Genomic DNA, 14775 nt, shown 5'->3' with positions numbered 1-14775 from the left:
TAAATGGTTCTTGTAGCCTAAGGACGGTGTTAAATATAGATGAAAAGCATGGATACAGTGTGGACAACAATGTCAGATAGTTGAGACTGGGGTAAGATGCGCAGTAAAATCAGCAGGAGATGTCAAAAACTATAACCAAGCAAATTTACTTGAGTAGAGACAGTTTTCGGAAAGTTTTAGCAGAGAATCTGAAATGTTTGTAATGAATAAAGGTTAAAGGAGTTGCATTTAGATTAATACGTCATTATGTACAAGCTCTGCAATTCTCTAGACAGATGAGGTCATTAAAATTACACTGTGATGTGTAAATGTCACATCCTTTTAGGTTTGCCACAGCATAAATGTTCTATGCCGGGGTGTCCAAACTCAGTGCTGGAGGTCTGATGTCCTGCAGATTTTAGCTACAACTTGCCTCAACACACCTGCAAGGATGTTTCTAGGAGGTCTAGTAAAAGCTTGATTAGCTAGCCCAGATGTGTTTAATTGGGATTGGAACTAAACTTTGCAGAACACCGGCCCTCAGGGACCAAGTTTGAACACTTTTATGTTCCAAGTATATTTGATAAATTAGTTGATTAGGTTTAGGTCTAAAACAACATTTAGGGTGGCACAGTAGCTCAGTGGTTAGCTCTATCGCCTCACAGCAAGAAGGTCGCTGGTTCGAGTCCCTGCTGGGTCAGTTGGCATTTCTGTGTGGGGCTTGCATGTTTTTCCCATGTTAGCGTGGATTTCCTCCGGGTAGAGCTTAGATCGGCCCCAAAAAATTAAACTCGACCCTATACCCAAGCCCGTGCACCTTTAAAGGGTCACGAAACACCAAAACACATTTTTTGAGCTGTTGACAGTCGTATATGTGTCCCACACTGCTAAAAACACTATTAGGACACCTATATTTTACTAAAAGATGTAAATTGGTTGTTTTTGCGTTATTTCAAGCAAATTCGTACTTCCTGTTTGAAACAAATTTTTGAAGCTGCGTCACGGCCATGACATAATAGCGTTGTATTCCAGCGTGCAGACTGGGCGTCTGTGCCTGAGTGAGTCTTATTACGTCTTACAGTGTGATACATTAATGCATGAGTAAGGCTTGGTTCAAACCAATCAGCGCGCTCTATTGTGGAACTTCATTAATATTCATTAGTGTCACCGTGTTTACGCCACAAAGACGCCACGTTGTGTTGGCAAAACAAGCGTGAAGTGTTGCTTTTATAGTTTGCTGCAGTTAAGTTTCGTTTTCATTTTCTCTCTGTGAGAGCTCAGTCTCACGTGTGGATTAACAGTGTACGCGACGCTCGACAACAATAACTTACGTGTCTGAGGATTATTGTTTACCTGAGAGCTGTTCTCATCTGCAAACGCTGAAATCTGAATTCGCTTGTAGTATTCTCTCCATATAGACGCGGCTCTAGTTGCTGGTGATTGTCCTGTCTCTACAGATTTGGTAAGTGAGCGACCAGTGCTCTTTGTTTATTCAGTTTGTTCGTATCGAATTAAGTTAACTATTGCACTGAGTGCAGAAATGTTAGCACCGCATTTTGTGACCGGAATAACACACGCGGCTTTCTGATGCTACCTGCCGTGTGCATCTAAGTTTCCGGGAAATGCAGAGTTTTTTTCTCTCTCATTCGCCGTGCGGTATCAAACATTGCATGAAAAATACACGCTTGCAGCAGTTCCTTGAATCAAATATCTCGTTTGTCGCGAGAGGCATGAATGAATTCCCTGAATCAAAGAGCCAAACTGCAGTTAAAGTCCAACTTTTAATAATTTGGCAAATAATTCGACTACAGATGTCCATGTAAACACAGTCACATTGTCCGCTGTGGGTGTGTATTTTGACTCTGAAACTCGCGCGTGCACAAATAGACACTCCCACACCATCACACTTTAGTTCCTCCGACACTCCCCCCTAAACAGAGCTGGACACGCCCACTTTTCTGACTTTTTCCAAAGTAGAGGTGTGAAAACACCCTGCTGAAACGAGGGGGTTTCATGGCCCTTTAACTGTAAATATCCAGCCAGTTTTTTAATTAACTTCAATTCTGAGTTGTTTGAACTACAGAAATTAGTTTGGATTTACCTTACCTTGCTGTCAGGACATTGAAAGCCAGCCTGATCTCACGAGAAAACGTAAGTATTTTACGTTTTGCCAGTTTAGTGGCTAATTCGTACGAATTCGTAAGAGTTCAGTCGTCCGAAATTGTACGATTTTAAAAAGGAGGCGTGGCTCCTAACCCCACCCCTAAACCCAACCGTCATTGGGGGATGAGCAAGTCGTACTAAATTGTACTAATTAGATCGTACAAATTCATACGGATTAGCCACTAAATCAAAAAGTTACGAATTGTCGTTAGATTGTGTTGTGAAAGCTGACTGTCATTCTTTCTGCAAACCTGTCAACCTTCTCGTTTTTGCCGGGATTCTCCCATCTTTTCATCGTTCTATCCCACTATTGTCCCGTTTAGGCATTTTTCTGTATCTTTCTATGAAAAGTAAAAGTAGCATCAAAGAGCAGATATTAAATATGATATAGTCTAATGGCAAGAGCTGTTCAAGAGATTTATGCTTTCGCTTTATTTTGGCTTGAAACCACAGTGAAATTGATATAAAAACAGCTGCATTTACTTTGCAGCCTCTGAATTAGTCAATTCATGTAACGTCTGGTTTCACACCGCATGTGCAGGAAGTTGCTGCGGGCCTTAATGCAGATGAAAAGTAAAAAAAATGTATTTATTTATAAAGTTAGATAGGTAACTAAAAATAATAGAGATAGATCGACTTGTGCAGCAGCCACCAATCAGCTGCGGGCTGCAGGCAGAGACGGTGTGAAAGGCAAACGCCTGCATGCTGCTTCTGCACTCCATACGTGCTGTGCACAGGTGACTGATGGATGCGCTCCGTATAAACACACTGTTCTCAGATCAGCTTCTGCACAAGCGATTTGAAGATGAGCGAAATTGAACGCTTTAAGATTAAAGTGTGTTTTTAAACAGACAAATACACTTAATGATGTGTCGCTGGTCAGTTGGCATTTTAGTGTGGAGTTTGCATGGGTTTCCTCCAGGTGCTCCGGTTTACCCCACAGTCCAAAGACATGTGGTACAGGTGAATTGAATAAGCTAACGGGCCATAGTGTATGAGTGTGTATGTGCGTGAATGAGTGTGTATGGGTGTTTCCCAATACTGGGCTGCGGCTGGAATGGTATCCACTGCGTTAAACATATGCTGGAATAGTTGTCAGTTCATTCCACTGTGGTGACCTTTGAAATAGAGACTAAGTCGAAGGAAAATTAATGTATGAATCAACATTTATGTACAAAGGATTTTTTATTTATTTATATGTATTGGCTAATTCGGCTACTAACTTGTCTTGTACTAATCTTGTTATCCTTTATAACACTGAAGGCCTTAAATAAATTTTCAAACAGCGCAAAATTATTAGGGGAAAAAACTCACTGTTCGATGACTAAATGGCAACTCGATCATCAAATGGCAACAAATATTTTTCAATAAACTGAAATATTTTTCCATTTAAAATTTTCAGTTACGGGGGAAAACAAATGTGCAATTCTGAATCTGCTTCATGCAGGTTAGTGGGCTTGATAAACCACCTGACAGAAACACACTCTTTCCTCTCCATATGCACCAGACACCTTCTTATACACACACTGTTTGCTACTACAATTACAGTTGAAGTCAGAATTATTAGCCCCCTTTTGATTTTTATTTTCTTTTTTTAAATATTTCCCAAATGATGTTTAACAGAGCAATGAAATTTTTACAGTATGTCTGAAAATATTTCTTTTGGAAAAAGTCTTATTTGTTTTATTTTGGCTAGAATAAAAGCAGTTATTAATGTAGCGCCCCCTGCCCTCTTAGGCTTTGTCCTGACCTAAGCTCTATAGGGTGGAGCACCGGATTCCTACAGTTTAGCCTCTCGACTATTATTTCACTCCCCCTAATCAGATACCACTTTTAGAGAACTTCAATGAATAAGTAAGCAAAACAAATTAAGTTATAAACAAATAGAAATTTATTTATAAACAAAATAAAATAAAGATGAGTATAGATGTATTTGTTATTTATATAGGTGATATTATAGGTATAAATATAATTATAATACTATTTATAATAAGATATGAATTATTAATACAACCTTATATCAATACACAATAGATAAAACACTAATTGCAAAGAGAAACAGTTATTAACCTTCAATAAACACACAGTATGAGTATCCAACAACTGGACCCCAATCACTTAAGCAATAAGCATTTTACACTTTTGTGACTTGATGCACTTTTTAGACGCTCCCTTACTAAAACTGTAAATTCACCCTTGAATGATTTAGATTACTCACAATTATTTAGTGCATTCGTATCTTAGATTATAGAATATCAAAGCAAATATTCTCTAAAAAAAATATAGAAATAACACCTTTTTCACTCTTTTGTAAGCGTTAACAGCAAATAAACACTTTTGCAACACTGAAATATTATTGAAAGTGGGCCCACTCTCACACACACACACACACACACAGTCTCACCCACCCTCGATGCAGGCCTGTTATGTTGCTCGGGTGCGTAGTGGCCTTTGAAACTGCAAAATGGCCTCTTCACTCTTAAAAGAGCAAAAAGAAAACACTGTAAATGTACCTGAACGAGCTTCACTCTCTTAACAGTTCACTCGCTAAAACACTGCGTCAGTCTAGTGTAGCAGACAGCTAAAACACGAGGATATGGTCTCACACGAGCGTCAATGTCTTCAGCTCGCAAACGGTCTCCATATACTCGCAATTATAACACTTAATGCATACACTAAGGTTCTTAAACAGCTTTAGAACACTTTAAATCAATATAGACTGTATATAACTCACGATTTGCAGTTATAACACTTAAGTTTCTCTCAGAGACAAGCCTCTGCGGTCTCGTTCTCTCGATCTTCTCCTCAGCTCTCACGATAAACCAATAATAGCTTATTCACCTATAAGAGAGGCGGGGACTAATTGGTATAGACCCAATCAGGTATTAACACACAAACTTGATAGCAAAAAGCACATTTTCACCCAAGTGCAAATCAACCAAACACTGAAATGTAGCGAACGAGTTACTTAAAGGGAAACATACCATATAACTCCTATAATAGTATGCATACTAAAATGCATTTTCTTAACAGAATAGTGGTCTGTTAATATTATCTATCTATTAGATTACCATAATATGAAAAATATAATTATAATCTCTGTATATTTCTATGTATAAAAATATATTATGCTCTGCTTTTAGGTGCAAGTGGGTTTAAGTAAGCTCTTTTTTAATAAGGGCTACATCCTCCCCCTTCTAAACTTCTCATGCCCTCATGAGACATTTAAAATTGAATTACTGTTCTGACAATAGGGCCAGGGGCTGTAGGGACACACTGGGAACACTGAGCCATGGGGTGACACCAAACTGTGTTGCAGCTCTTTCGGGTCTTTGACAAATCTTCAATGTGTACTACCATCCCTCGGTGAACCATGGTTAATGGTTTATCAGTGGGTCGGCCCAAATCATCATAACTCAGTTTTATCACTGGTTTCACTTCTCTCGTAGACTTACGACACACAGCAGGTTCAGACCCCGGTTTGGGAACATTTCTGTGGTCATTGTCTCCTACACCTTGATCATCCACAGCTTCAGCAGGCTGATTGAGAACCTCTCTCGCCTCCTCCTCCACTGTATCATTTCTCACTTCACACTCTGAATTCAGTTCTGGACCATATTCAGCAGGTATTTCAGGTTCCACAGCAATTTGAGGTGTTGGCAGAGTTCTCAGAGCAGGAATTAACTTTGGGTAGTAATAACAAAGGTTGTCATCCTCACTCTCAGATGTCTCATGGGTTTCACCTCTTACTTGCTCAACATTTTCAACTTTCTTTTCCTTTTGTACTCTTTTTCCTGATTGTGCTCTTGTTACAGGTAACTGTGTTGAGGGATTGGAGGCATTCGGCTTACTGAATCTCACATTCTCTCCAACAGGTAACAAGTGGTCTCGATGCATTGTCCTTATTGCTCCCATTCCACGCTCAGGCCTCAGTTTATAGACCGGTAAGTCTTTAAACTTCTCCACAACCACATATGGTAAGGAATTCCATCTGTCCTGGAGTTTGTTCTTTCCTTTTACAGCAAGATTTCGAATAAGCACTCTGTCTCCAACAGTCAACAGTTGAGGTTTCACTCTTGTGTCATAGAGCTTCTTGTTTCTTTGATGAGCCTTCAACGAAGTCTCAGCCGCCAGCTGATATGCTTGTTGCAGTTCAGCTTTCATTTTCTCAACATATTGCAGATGAGTCACTCCTTTCTCACCAGCAGGGGAAATGCCAAAACATATGTCTATGGGCAGACGAGCCTCTCTTCCAAAAAGCAACTGATAAGGGGAGTAGCCTGTTGCCTCGTTTTTTGTACAATTATAAGCGTGTACAAGCTGAGTGATGTGTTGACTCCACTTACTTTTTTGGGCTGGCTCCAGAGTACCTAGCATTGACAGAAGGGTACGGTTAAAGCGTTCTGGCTGTGGGTCACCTTGTGGGTGGTAAGGTGTGGTCCGTGATTTGCGGATCCCCAACATTCCCAGAAGTTCTTGTATCAATCGGCTTTCAAAGTCTCTTCCTTGATCGGAATGAATGCGTGAGGGCAATCCGTAATGAACAAAAAACTTTTCTACCAACACTTTGGCAACTGTCACAGCTCGCTGGTCTTTAGTAGGAAATGCTTGTGCATAGCGGGTGAAGTGGTCAGTTATTACTAGCACATTAGCAATACCCTTACTATCAGGCTCAAGGGACAAGAAGTCGATACAAACCAAGTCTAGTGGACCACTGCTGGTAATGTGGCTTAATGGGGCAGACTTTTGAGGTAAGGTCTTGCGTGTAATACAACGACCACAATTTTTTATGTATTGCTCAATGTCACTGGTCATACGTGGCCAGTAAAAACGATCTCTCAGTAACTCTGTGGTCTTCTCTACTCCTAGGTGACCAGAATCATCATGCAGAGACCGCAGCACTGTTAAATGGTATTTCTCTGGCAACACTAGTTGAACTTTCTCTTTTCCACTTTGGTTTTTGGTGACTCTGTACAACAGATTATTTCGAATGACAAGTTTGGGACCTTGGCGTTGCAGGAGAGTGAGGGTAGGATCAGAACCTTTTATAGGGGTGAGTGGCTTGTTTCGTGCAATGTCTTGTTTTACTTTGCCAATAACAGGATCCTGTTCTTGTGACAATTTTAGGTCAGCATGAGTCAACTGCTCTAGATGACAAACATCAAGCAACGCAGGACAAGAGTAAACAGCGGGGATGCTACCAGGTGAAACGCCTAACTGGTCTATCAGTCTGGACTTTTCATCACTCCAAGACAAGTTGGACAACTGACAAATAGCTTTTACTCCAGACTGTGGAATTTCAGTCCAAGAGAAGGAAGTGGCAGGTTCCGCAGGATAACGGGAAAGCACGTCAGCATCAATGTTGTGTTTGCCTGGCTTATACTGCAGGCTGAAGTTATATGTTGCCAAGGCTGCTAGCCATCTATGACCAGTTGCATTCAACTTTGCACTTGTCAGTACGTAAGTTAGAGGATTGTTATCAGTTCTCACGACAAATGGAACTCCGTACAGGTAATCGTGAAACTTGTCTACAACAGCCCACTTTAATGCAAGGAACTCTAGCTGGTGTATGTGATATCTCTGTTCTGAAGCACTCAACTTTCTGCTAGCAAAAGCAACTGGTCGAAGTCCATCAGAGTGTTCTTGATTCAGCACAGCACCAATCCCGCTCAGACTTGCATCAATGTGGAGTACGTATGGTAGGGATGGATCAGCAAAGGCAAGTACAGGTGCCTGAGTTAAACACTTGATTATCTCTTGAAAAGCTTGTTTACAGGCGTTGTCCCAACGCTCACCAAATTGATCAGTCTCCTTGAAGTACTTCTTTCCTTCCACCTTACTCTTTCCTTTTGCAGGTGGGTAACCTTTCGTTAACTCTGTCAGAGGTCTTACAATGGAGGAGTAATTCTTAACGAAACGGCGGTAAAATCCACAAAATCCCAGGAAAGATCTTAAAGATTTCAGGTCAGTAGGCTCTTTCCACTGAGTCACCGCAGCAACTTTCTCGGGGTCTGGAGCTATTCCTGCAGCAGAAACAATGTGTCCCACATACTTGACTTTTGGCTGACAGAACTGGCACTTGTCGATAGACACTTTCAGCCCCCATTCCTCCAGTCGGTCGAGGACTTTCATCAATCGCTCCTCATGCTCTTCCAGTGTGCTTCCAAAGACAATGAGGTCATCGAGATAGACAATCACTTGTAATAGATGCATATCTCCTACTACTTTCTCCATTAATCTTTGAAACGTCGCTGGGGCCCCAGTGATTCCTTGTGGCATACGTTGAAACTGGTAGAACCCCAGTGGGCAAATAAATGCAGTTTTTTCTTTGTCTTCCTCAGCCATCGCAATTTGGTAATAGCCGCTTCGCAAATCCAAAACTGAAAACCATTTGCTTCCCGCTAGGCAGTCTAATGCATCATCAATGCGAGGGGTGACATATTGATCGGGTGTAGTGCGACTGTTTAGAGTCCGGTAATCAATGCACATTCTCACAGCACCACTCTTTTTGCGCACTATTACTATAGGCGATGCATATGGGCTTCTGGACTCCTCAATGATATCAGCAGCTAGAAGATCTTTCAGATGCCTTCTGACATCATCGATATCGGCTGGGGCAATGCGCCTTGAACGCTCTCTGAATGGGTGAGGATCATGCAGTCTAATTTGATGGGTGACTCCTTTAGCCAAGCCTACATCCCATTCCTGTGTCGAAAACACATTCTTTCGCTCAGCCAGCTTCAAGCGTAATCTTTTCTCCCAAGCTGTAGGTATGTTCGAATCACCAAAGTTAAACACGTCAGGATTAATCTGATCGTTAGACTCTGTAACTCCATGAGCAACAGTGACTGTATCTGTAGGGAATATTTGAGCAACTACAGTCCCTGGAGGAACTGAGAGTTCTTTGCTGGTCTCATTTTGAATCAAGATCCTGAAATTGTTTACATCCACTGCTGATGAAGAAAAAACGACAGGGGAAACAAGCAGTCCAGCAGGAAGGGAATCAACAGGAGAGGTTTCAATGAGAAAGATGTCTTTTCTCAAAGGTTTGTCAGACTCAATTTTGCATGAAGCATATCGCTCACCTTGTGATGGGACATTAAGCATACCTGGGCCTTTCCATCTCACTTGGCCCTCAGGTTGGTCGACAGCAAAAGATGTGGTGTCCAGGTGTGTTTGAATTCTGAGTGAGTGGGCACTGCGTGTGATATTAGTACCTTCACCATTTGTCATTCGCTGGATGAAGCTAGCATTGGTTCCGATGATTAATGGAAACTGCTGAGGTCCTTTAGGGTCTGGGCAGACTAAAGCAAGGATAGTGACTGTTTCTTCTGCACCAGTAAGAGCAACAGGGAATGTGACATCAACTACAATGTATCCTTTATAGGGATAATTGGATGAACTTAGGCCCCAGATGGATAGGCCAGAAAGAGGAAGTATGGGCACATTTGACAGGTGTTCAGAATACCAGGAGTCGAAAACAATAGTGACTTGAGACCCGCTGTCCCAAAGAGCATAGCATGGATGTCCTCCTACTTTCACTGCAATGGTAGACGCTGGTCCAACTAAACCCTTGGGAAGACCCTTTGACTCACAGCTGTGTATCTGGCTCTTTTTTGAAAAACAAGCTCTATCTTCAGCATGGCTGTTCGGATCACTCTTTGTTCCTTTAGCCCTTTTTAAGGAACGTACTAGCTTGTTGATAACAAGAGTGGCATTTTCAGGGGCGTTACATTTAGTTGCGATGTGTCCCTCTTCACCACATCGGTAACAAAAGTAGTCAGCTTTGGGTTTTGAAAGCTGGTGTCGCGATGAACTTGAAACAGGGGTTTGTGGTAACTGGGCATGGCTTGTTGAATTACTTTGACCAACACTCATTATGGCTAGCTGTTGTTGTAACTGCTGTACTTGTTTTTTCAACACCTGAACCTCAGTCTCTTTGACTACTTCCTTTGAGTCTGTGGGGCTTAATTGGCGTGATTTCACTCTGTTCTCGATCATCATGGATGAAGCAATATTTGAACGATCACTTTTTATCTGAGCCCTCAATTCTTGAATTTCTGCTTTAAGTTCATGTACAACAGTGGGACAAATGCTTTCTTCCTGCAAGTGTATGGGCTTTGCAGTAGCAGTTATCTTGCGTCGAGTGGCTTCTATCTCCTCAGCCTCACGAACCTCATTTAACAGACTCAGGAAAGTTGGTGGATTTTCTTTCCGCTCCCTTAATCGCAACTGCAATAGCATCATGTCAGATTCAACAGCTCCTCGAATCAATTGCTCTACTCTAGCCTTATCAGCATTAGCAGAAGTCAGTCCCCCTTTTTGGATGACTTTAGTCAGTGATTTCTCCATTCTTCTCAGAAAAGCAGAAAGTGACTCACCAGGAAACTGTCTAAGAAGCCGAAAAGCAAAGTATAAGTCTTCTCCAGACTCAGAAGATCCAAAAGTACTTTCCAGAGCTTCCACATATTTCACCGCTTCAGCATCCGGACATGACATACGGACAGCTTTAATGATTTCCAGGGCTGGTCCCTTTAAACTTTCCACAATTCTTCTCCGTTTCTCCTTTTCAGAGCACTCACATTCAGATATCATCAACTTAGCTTGTTCAATCCAGTGATCCATAGTTTCTTCTCCTACAGGGGTTGGAACAATACCAGAGAAGGTACGTAAACGACGGTAGGCACTTCCATCACTCGATGGTCTTACTGTTTTTTCAAGAATTTCACCCACTGCACGAATTATTGACTCAGGTGAACTGGGATTTGCACTCTGTGGAGAAAATAGAGCATGTACATCAGTCATAGACTTGCCTTCATCCTTCAGAAACTTGGAGAGCTTGTCAGCAAACTCTGCTGGAGCAACATGAGCTGATTCTCTTTCCGTAGCTAAGATAATCATCCAGGCTTCCTCACCATCTGTAGGATGCAATTCCTCAGGGCAATTAGTGGGATCTACAACTTCTCTGCATTCACACAGCACTAACAGAGTTGTCGGAGTGGCTCCACACTTTGAGTCTCGAACCCGTACTCGTCCAAAAAGCTTCACACTCTCGGCCACTTTTTCAATGCAAGCAGTCTCAGTGTTTTGTGGTACTCCTGTCAGCAACAACGCATGAGCTGGGTCGATTACTGCTTCTCTGCACCACTCAAGAAGTTCACTCTGCAGTTGTGGGTCACTTCTGAAAGACATTTCTCAATAATAATCAGTTAGTTACAGGATGGTGTCAGTTTTTCCCCTTCAGTGTTCTTAACGTGTATTAAGATGTTTAATTTACTCTTCTTAGTGTATCAGGAAAAGGTGAGAGTGTATCCCGGACGAGCCCCCAATTTGTGTAGCGCCCCCTGCCCTCTTAGGCTTTGTCCTGACCTAAGCTCTATAGGGTGGAGCACCGGATTCCTACAGTTTAGCCTCTCGACTATTATTTCACTCCCCCTAATCAGATACCACTTTTAGAGAACTTCAATGAATAAGTAAGCAAAATAAATTAAGTTATAAACAAATAGAAATTTATTTATAAACAAAATAAAATAAAGATGAGTATAGATGTATTTGTTATTTATATAGGTGATATTATAGGTATAAATATAATTATAATACTATTTATAATAAGATATGAATTATTAATACAACCTTATATCAATACACAATAGATAAAACACTAATTGCAAAGAGAAACAGTTATTAACCTTCAATAAACACACAGTATGAGTATCCAACAACTGGACCCCAATCACTTAAGCAATAAGCATTTTACACTTTTGTGACTTGATGCACTTTTTAGACGCTCCCTTACTAAAACTGTAAATTCACCCTTGAATGATTTAGATTACTCACAATTATTTAGTGCATTCGTATCTTAGATTATAGAATATCAAAGCAAATATTCTCTAAAAAAAATATAGAAATAACACCTTTTTCACTCTTTTGTAAGCGTTAACCGCAAATAAACACTTTTGCAACACTGAAATATTATTGAAAGTGGGCCCACTCTCACACACACACACACACACACAGTCTCACCCACCCTCGATGCAGGCCTGTTATATTGCTCGGGTGCGTAGTGGCCTTTGAAACTGCAAAATGGCCTCTTCACTCTTAAAAGAGCAAAAAGAAAACACTGTAAATGTACCTGGCGTTCCGGCAACCGTCACGATCGTCGTCCGTCCCGCGATCGATGTCCGTCCGTTCCGCGCGATGCCGTCTGTCCCGCGATCGATGTTCCCCACCGCGAACCGTCAGTCCGATGCAGCGTCAGCACACAGCATGAACACTCCCGCCGATGCAATGAATCTGTCCTCCTGAACGAGCTTCACTCTCTTAACAGTTCACTCGCTAAAACACTGCGTCAGTCTAGTGTAGCAGACAGCTAAAACACGAGGATATGGTCTCACACGAGCGTCAATGTCTTCAGCTCGCAAACGGTCTCCATATACTCGCAATTATAACACTTAATGCATACACTAAGGTTCTTAAACAGCTTTAGAACACTTTAAATCAATATAGACTGTATATAACTCACGATTTGCAGTTATAACACTTAAGTTTCTCTCAGAGACAAGCCTCTGCGGTCTCGTTCTCTCGATCTTCTCCTCAGCTCTCACGATAAACCAATAATAGCTTATTCACCTATAAGAGAGGCGGGGACTAATTGGTATAGACCCAATCAGGTATTAACACACAAACTTGATAGCAAAAAGCACATTTTCACCCAAGTGCAAATCAACCAAACACTGAAATGTAGCGAACGAGTTACTTAAAGGGAAACATACCATATAACTCCTATAATAGTATGCATACTAAAATGCATTTTCTTAACAGAATAGTGGTCTGTTAATATTATCTATCTATTAGATTACCATAATATGAAAAATATAATTATAATCTCTGTATATTTCTATGTATAAAAATATATTATGCTCTGCTTTTAGGTGCAAGTGGGTTTAAGTAAGCTCTTTTTTAATAAGGGCTACATTAATTTTTTAAAAACTATTTTTGGGACAAAATTATTAGCCCCTTAAGCTAATTTTTTACAGAACAAAGTCTACAGAACAAACCATCGTTATACAATATCTTGACTAATTACCCCAACCTGCCTAGTTCACCTTATTAACCTAGTTAAGCCTTTAAATGTTACTTTAAGCTGTATAGAAGTGTCTTGAAAAATATCAAGTAAAATATTATTTACTGTCATCATGGCAAAGATAAAATAAATCAGTTATTAGAAATAAGTTAATACAACTATTATGCTTAGAAAAATGTGCTGAAACAATCTTCCCTCCATTAAACAGAAATTGGGGAAAAAATAAACAGGGACGCTAATAATTCAGTGGAGCTAATAATTCTGACTTCAACTGTACTTCAAATATAAAAGTACACAAACTTTTCTCTCCCCAAGTGGCCCGTCGCTCCTGAAAGGCACTTTGCATTCTCAATATAGCACAGCAAACACCTCCTGCACATAAACAGAGATGCTTATTCATATGCGGGACTCTTCAATCCTAAAGGCGATTGCTCTGATTGTGTCAAGCTGAGAGATAAAATGGGATGTTCTCCACAGCTGAATCAATGCACTTCAAGGAATAACACATCATTTACTTTACCTCACGTCATTCCAGACCTGAGTAACTTACTTCTGTGGACGTTTTGAAGGAAAACTGATGTCTTTTTTGAAAGCAAAGACAATAGCTTTCAAGCTTAAAAAAAATGATACCAAGGGATCATAAAAGATGTTTATACAACTTTCACCCTATATACAAACACATGATCTAAATCCAGAAGATAGCTTTGTGTCAACTGCAAGAATGTCTTTTAACTTAAGTTTTTGTCTACAAATGTTATAAAAATCTCAAACTAAAAAGTTTTTTCTAGACGAATCAAAATACTGTTTTTTTTTTCAGAATAAGAAGTCAATATTAAATAAATTTTTTCCTTAAAACCAAGCTAAAAAATCTGCCAGTGACGAAATAACTTATTTTATTTTATTCATTCATAGTCCCTTATTTATTAGGGGTTGTCACAGCGGAATGAACCAAACTATTCAGGCATTTGTTTTACACAGCGAATGTCCTTCCTGCCACAACCCAGAAAACACCCACACACTCTCACATACACACGGCCAATTTAGTTAATACAATTCACCTATAGCGCAGGTTTTTGGGCTGTGGGGGAAACTGGAGCACCCGGAGGAAACATGCAAATTCCACAAAGAAATGCCAACTGGCCCAGCTGGGACTCAAACTAGAGACCTTCTTGATGTGAAGCGACAGTGCCAACCACTAAGCCACCATGCTGCTCGGAAGTAAATGTAAACACATTTCAAACTGCAATCAAGATTACATTGCACACCTCACTGGATTATTGTTTTGAGAAAAAAAAGACATCATTTATATTCTTATTTACAGCATGAAAACAAAACTTTTTTTTCTATATATATATTTGGCCTAGGAACAAGACACAATCAAATAATCCTTTGTTCCTATTACTGTAGGTTGAGCTGCAGGAAAATGTGGCTTATTTTATTTTCCATCAATCTGTTGATCCATCTCACCATTCATATTGTGGGCTAAGCAACTCATGTGGAATGTATAACAGGTATGCACAAACAGAAAACTGTCTGTGCAGATAATGTAA

At 40.5% G+C, this 14775-nt stretch overlaps 1 protein-coding gene and 1 long non-coding RNA gene across 2 annotated transcripts in view; both read right to left on the bottom strand.

Annotated features, from left to right (window-relative positions):
- LOC101884801 (uncharacterized) overlaps positions 1 to 14775 on the bottom strand; it is a 177623-nt gene that overhangs the window by 48803 nt on the left and 114045 nt on the right. The window lies entirely within an intron of this gene.
- Positions 4886 to 12744, bottom strand: LOC137489104 (uncharacterized). The gene has a single exon (XM_068216881.2). The coding sequence runs from the start codon at positions 11332 to 11334 to the stop codon at positions 5368 to 5370; it is 5967 nt and encodes a 1988-aa protein (XP_068072982.2). The 5' UTR covers positions 11335 to 12744; the 3' UTR covers positions 4886 to 5367.

This window comes from Danio rerio, chromosome 23 (genome assembly GCF_049306965.1).
Source record: "Danio rerio strain Tuebingen ecotype United States chromosome 23, GRCz12tu, whole genome shotgun sequence".
Lineage (NCBI taxonomy): Eukaryota > Metazoa > Chordata > Actinopteri > Cypriniformes > Danionidae > Danio > Danio rerio.
This window is presented reverse-complemented; position numbering and strand designations above follow the sequence as displayed.

Bases quoted from the DNA above. Each gene is read 5' to 3' on its own strand.
- LOC137489104 (XM_068216881.2), bottom strand. From the start codon at position 11,334: ATGTCTTTCAGAAGTGACCCACAACTGCAGAGTGAACTTCTTGAGTGG.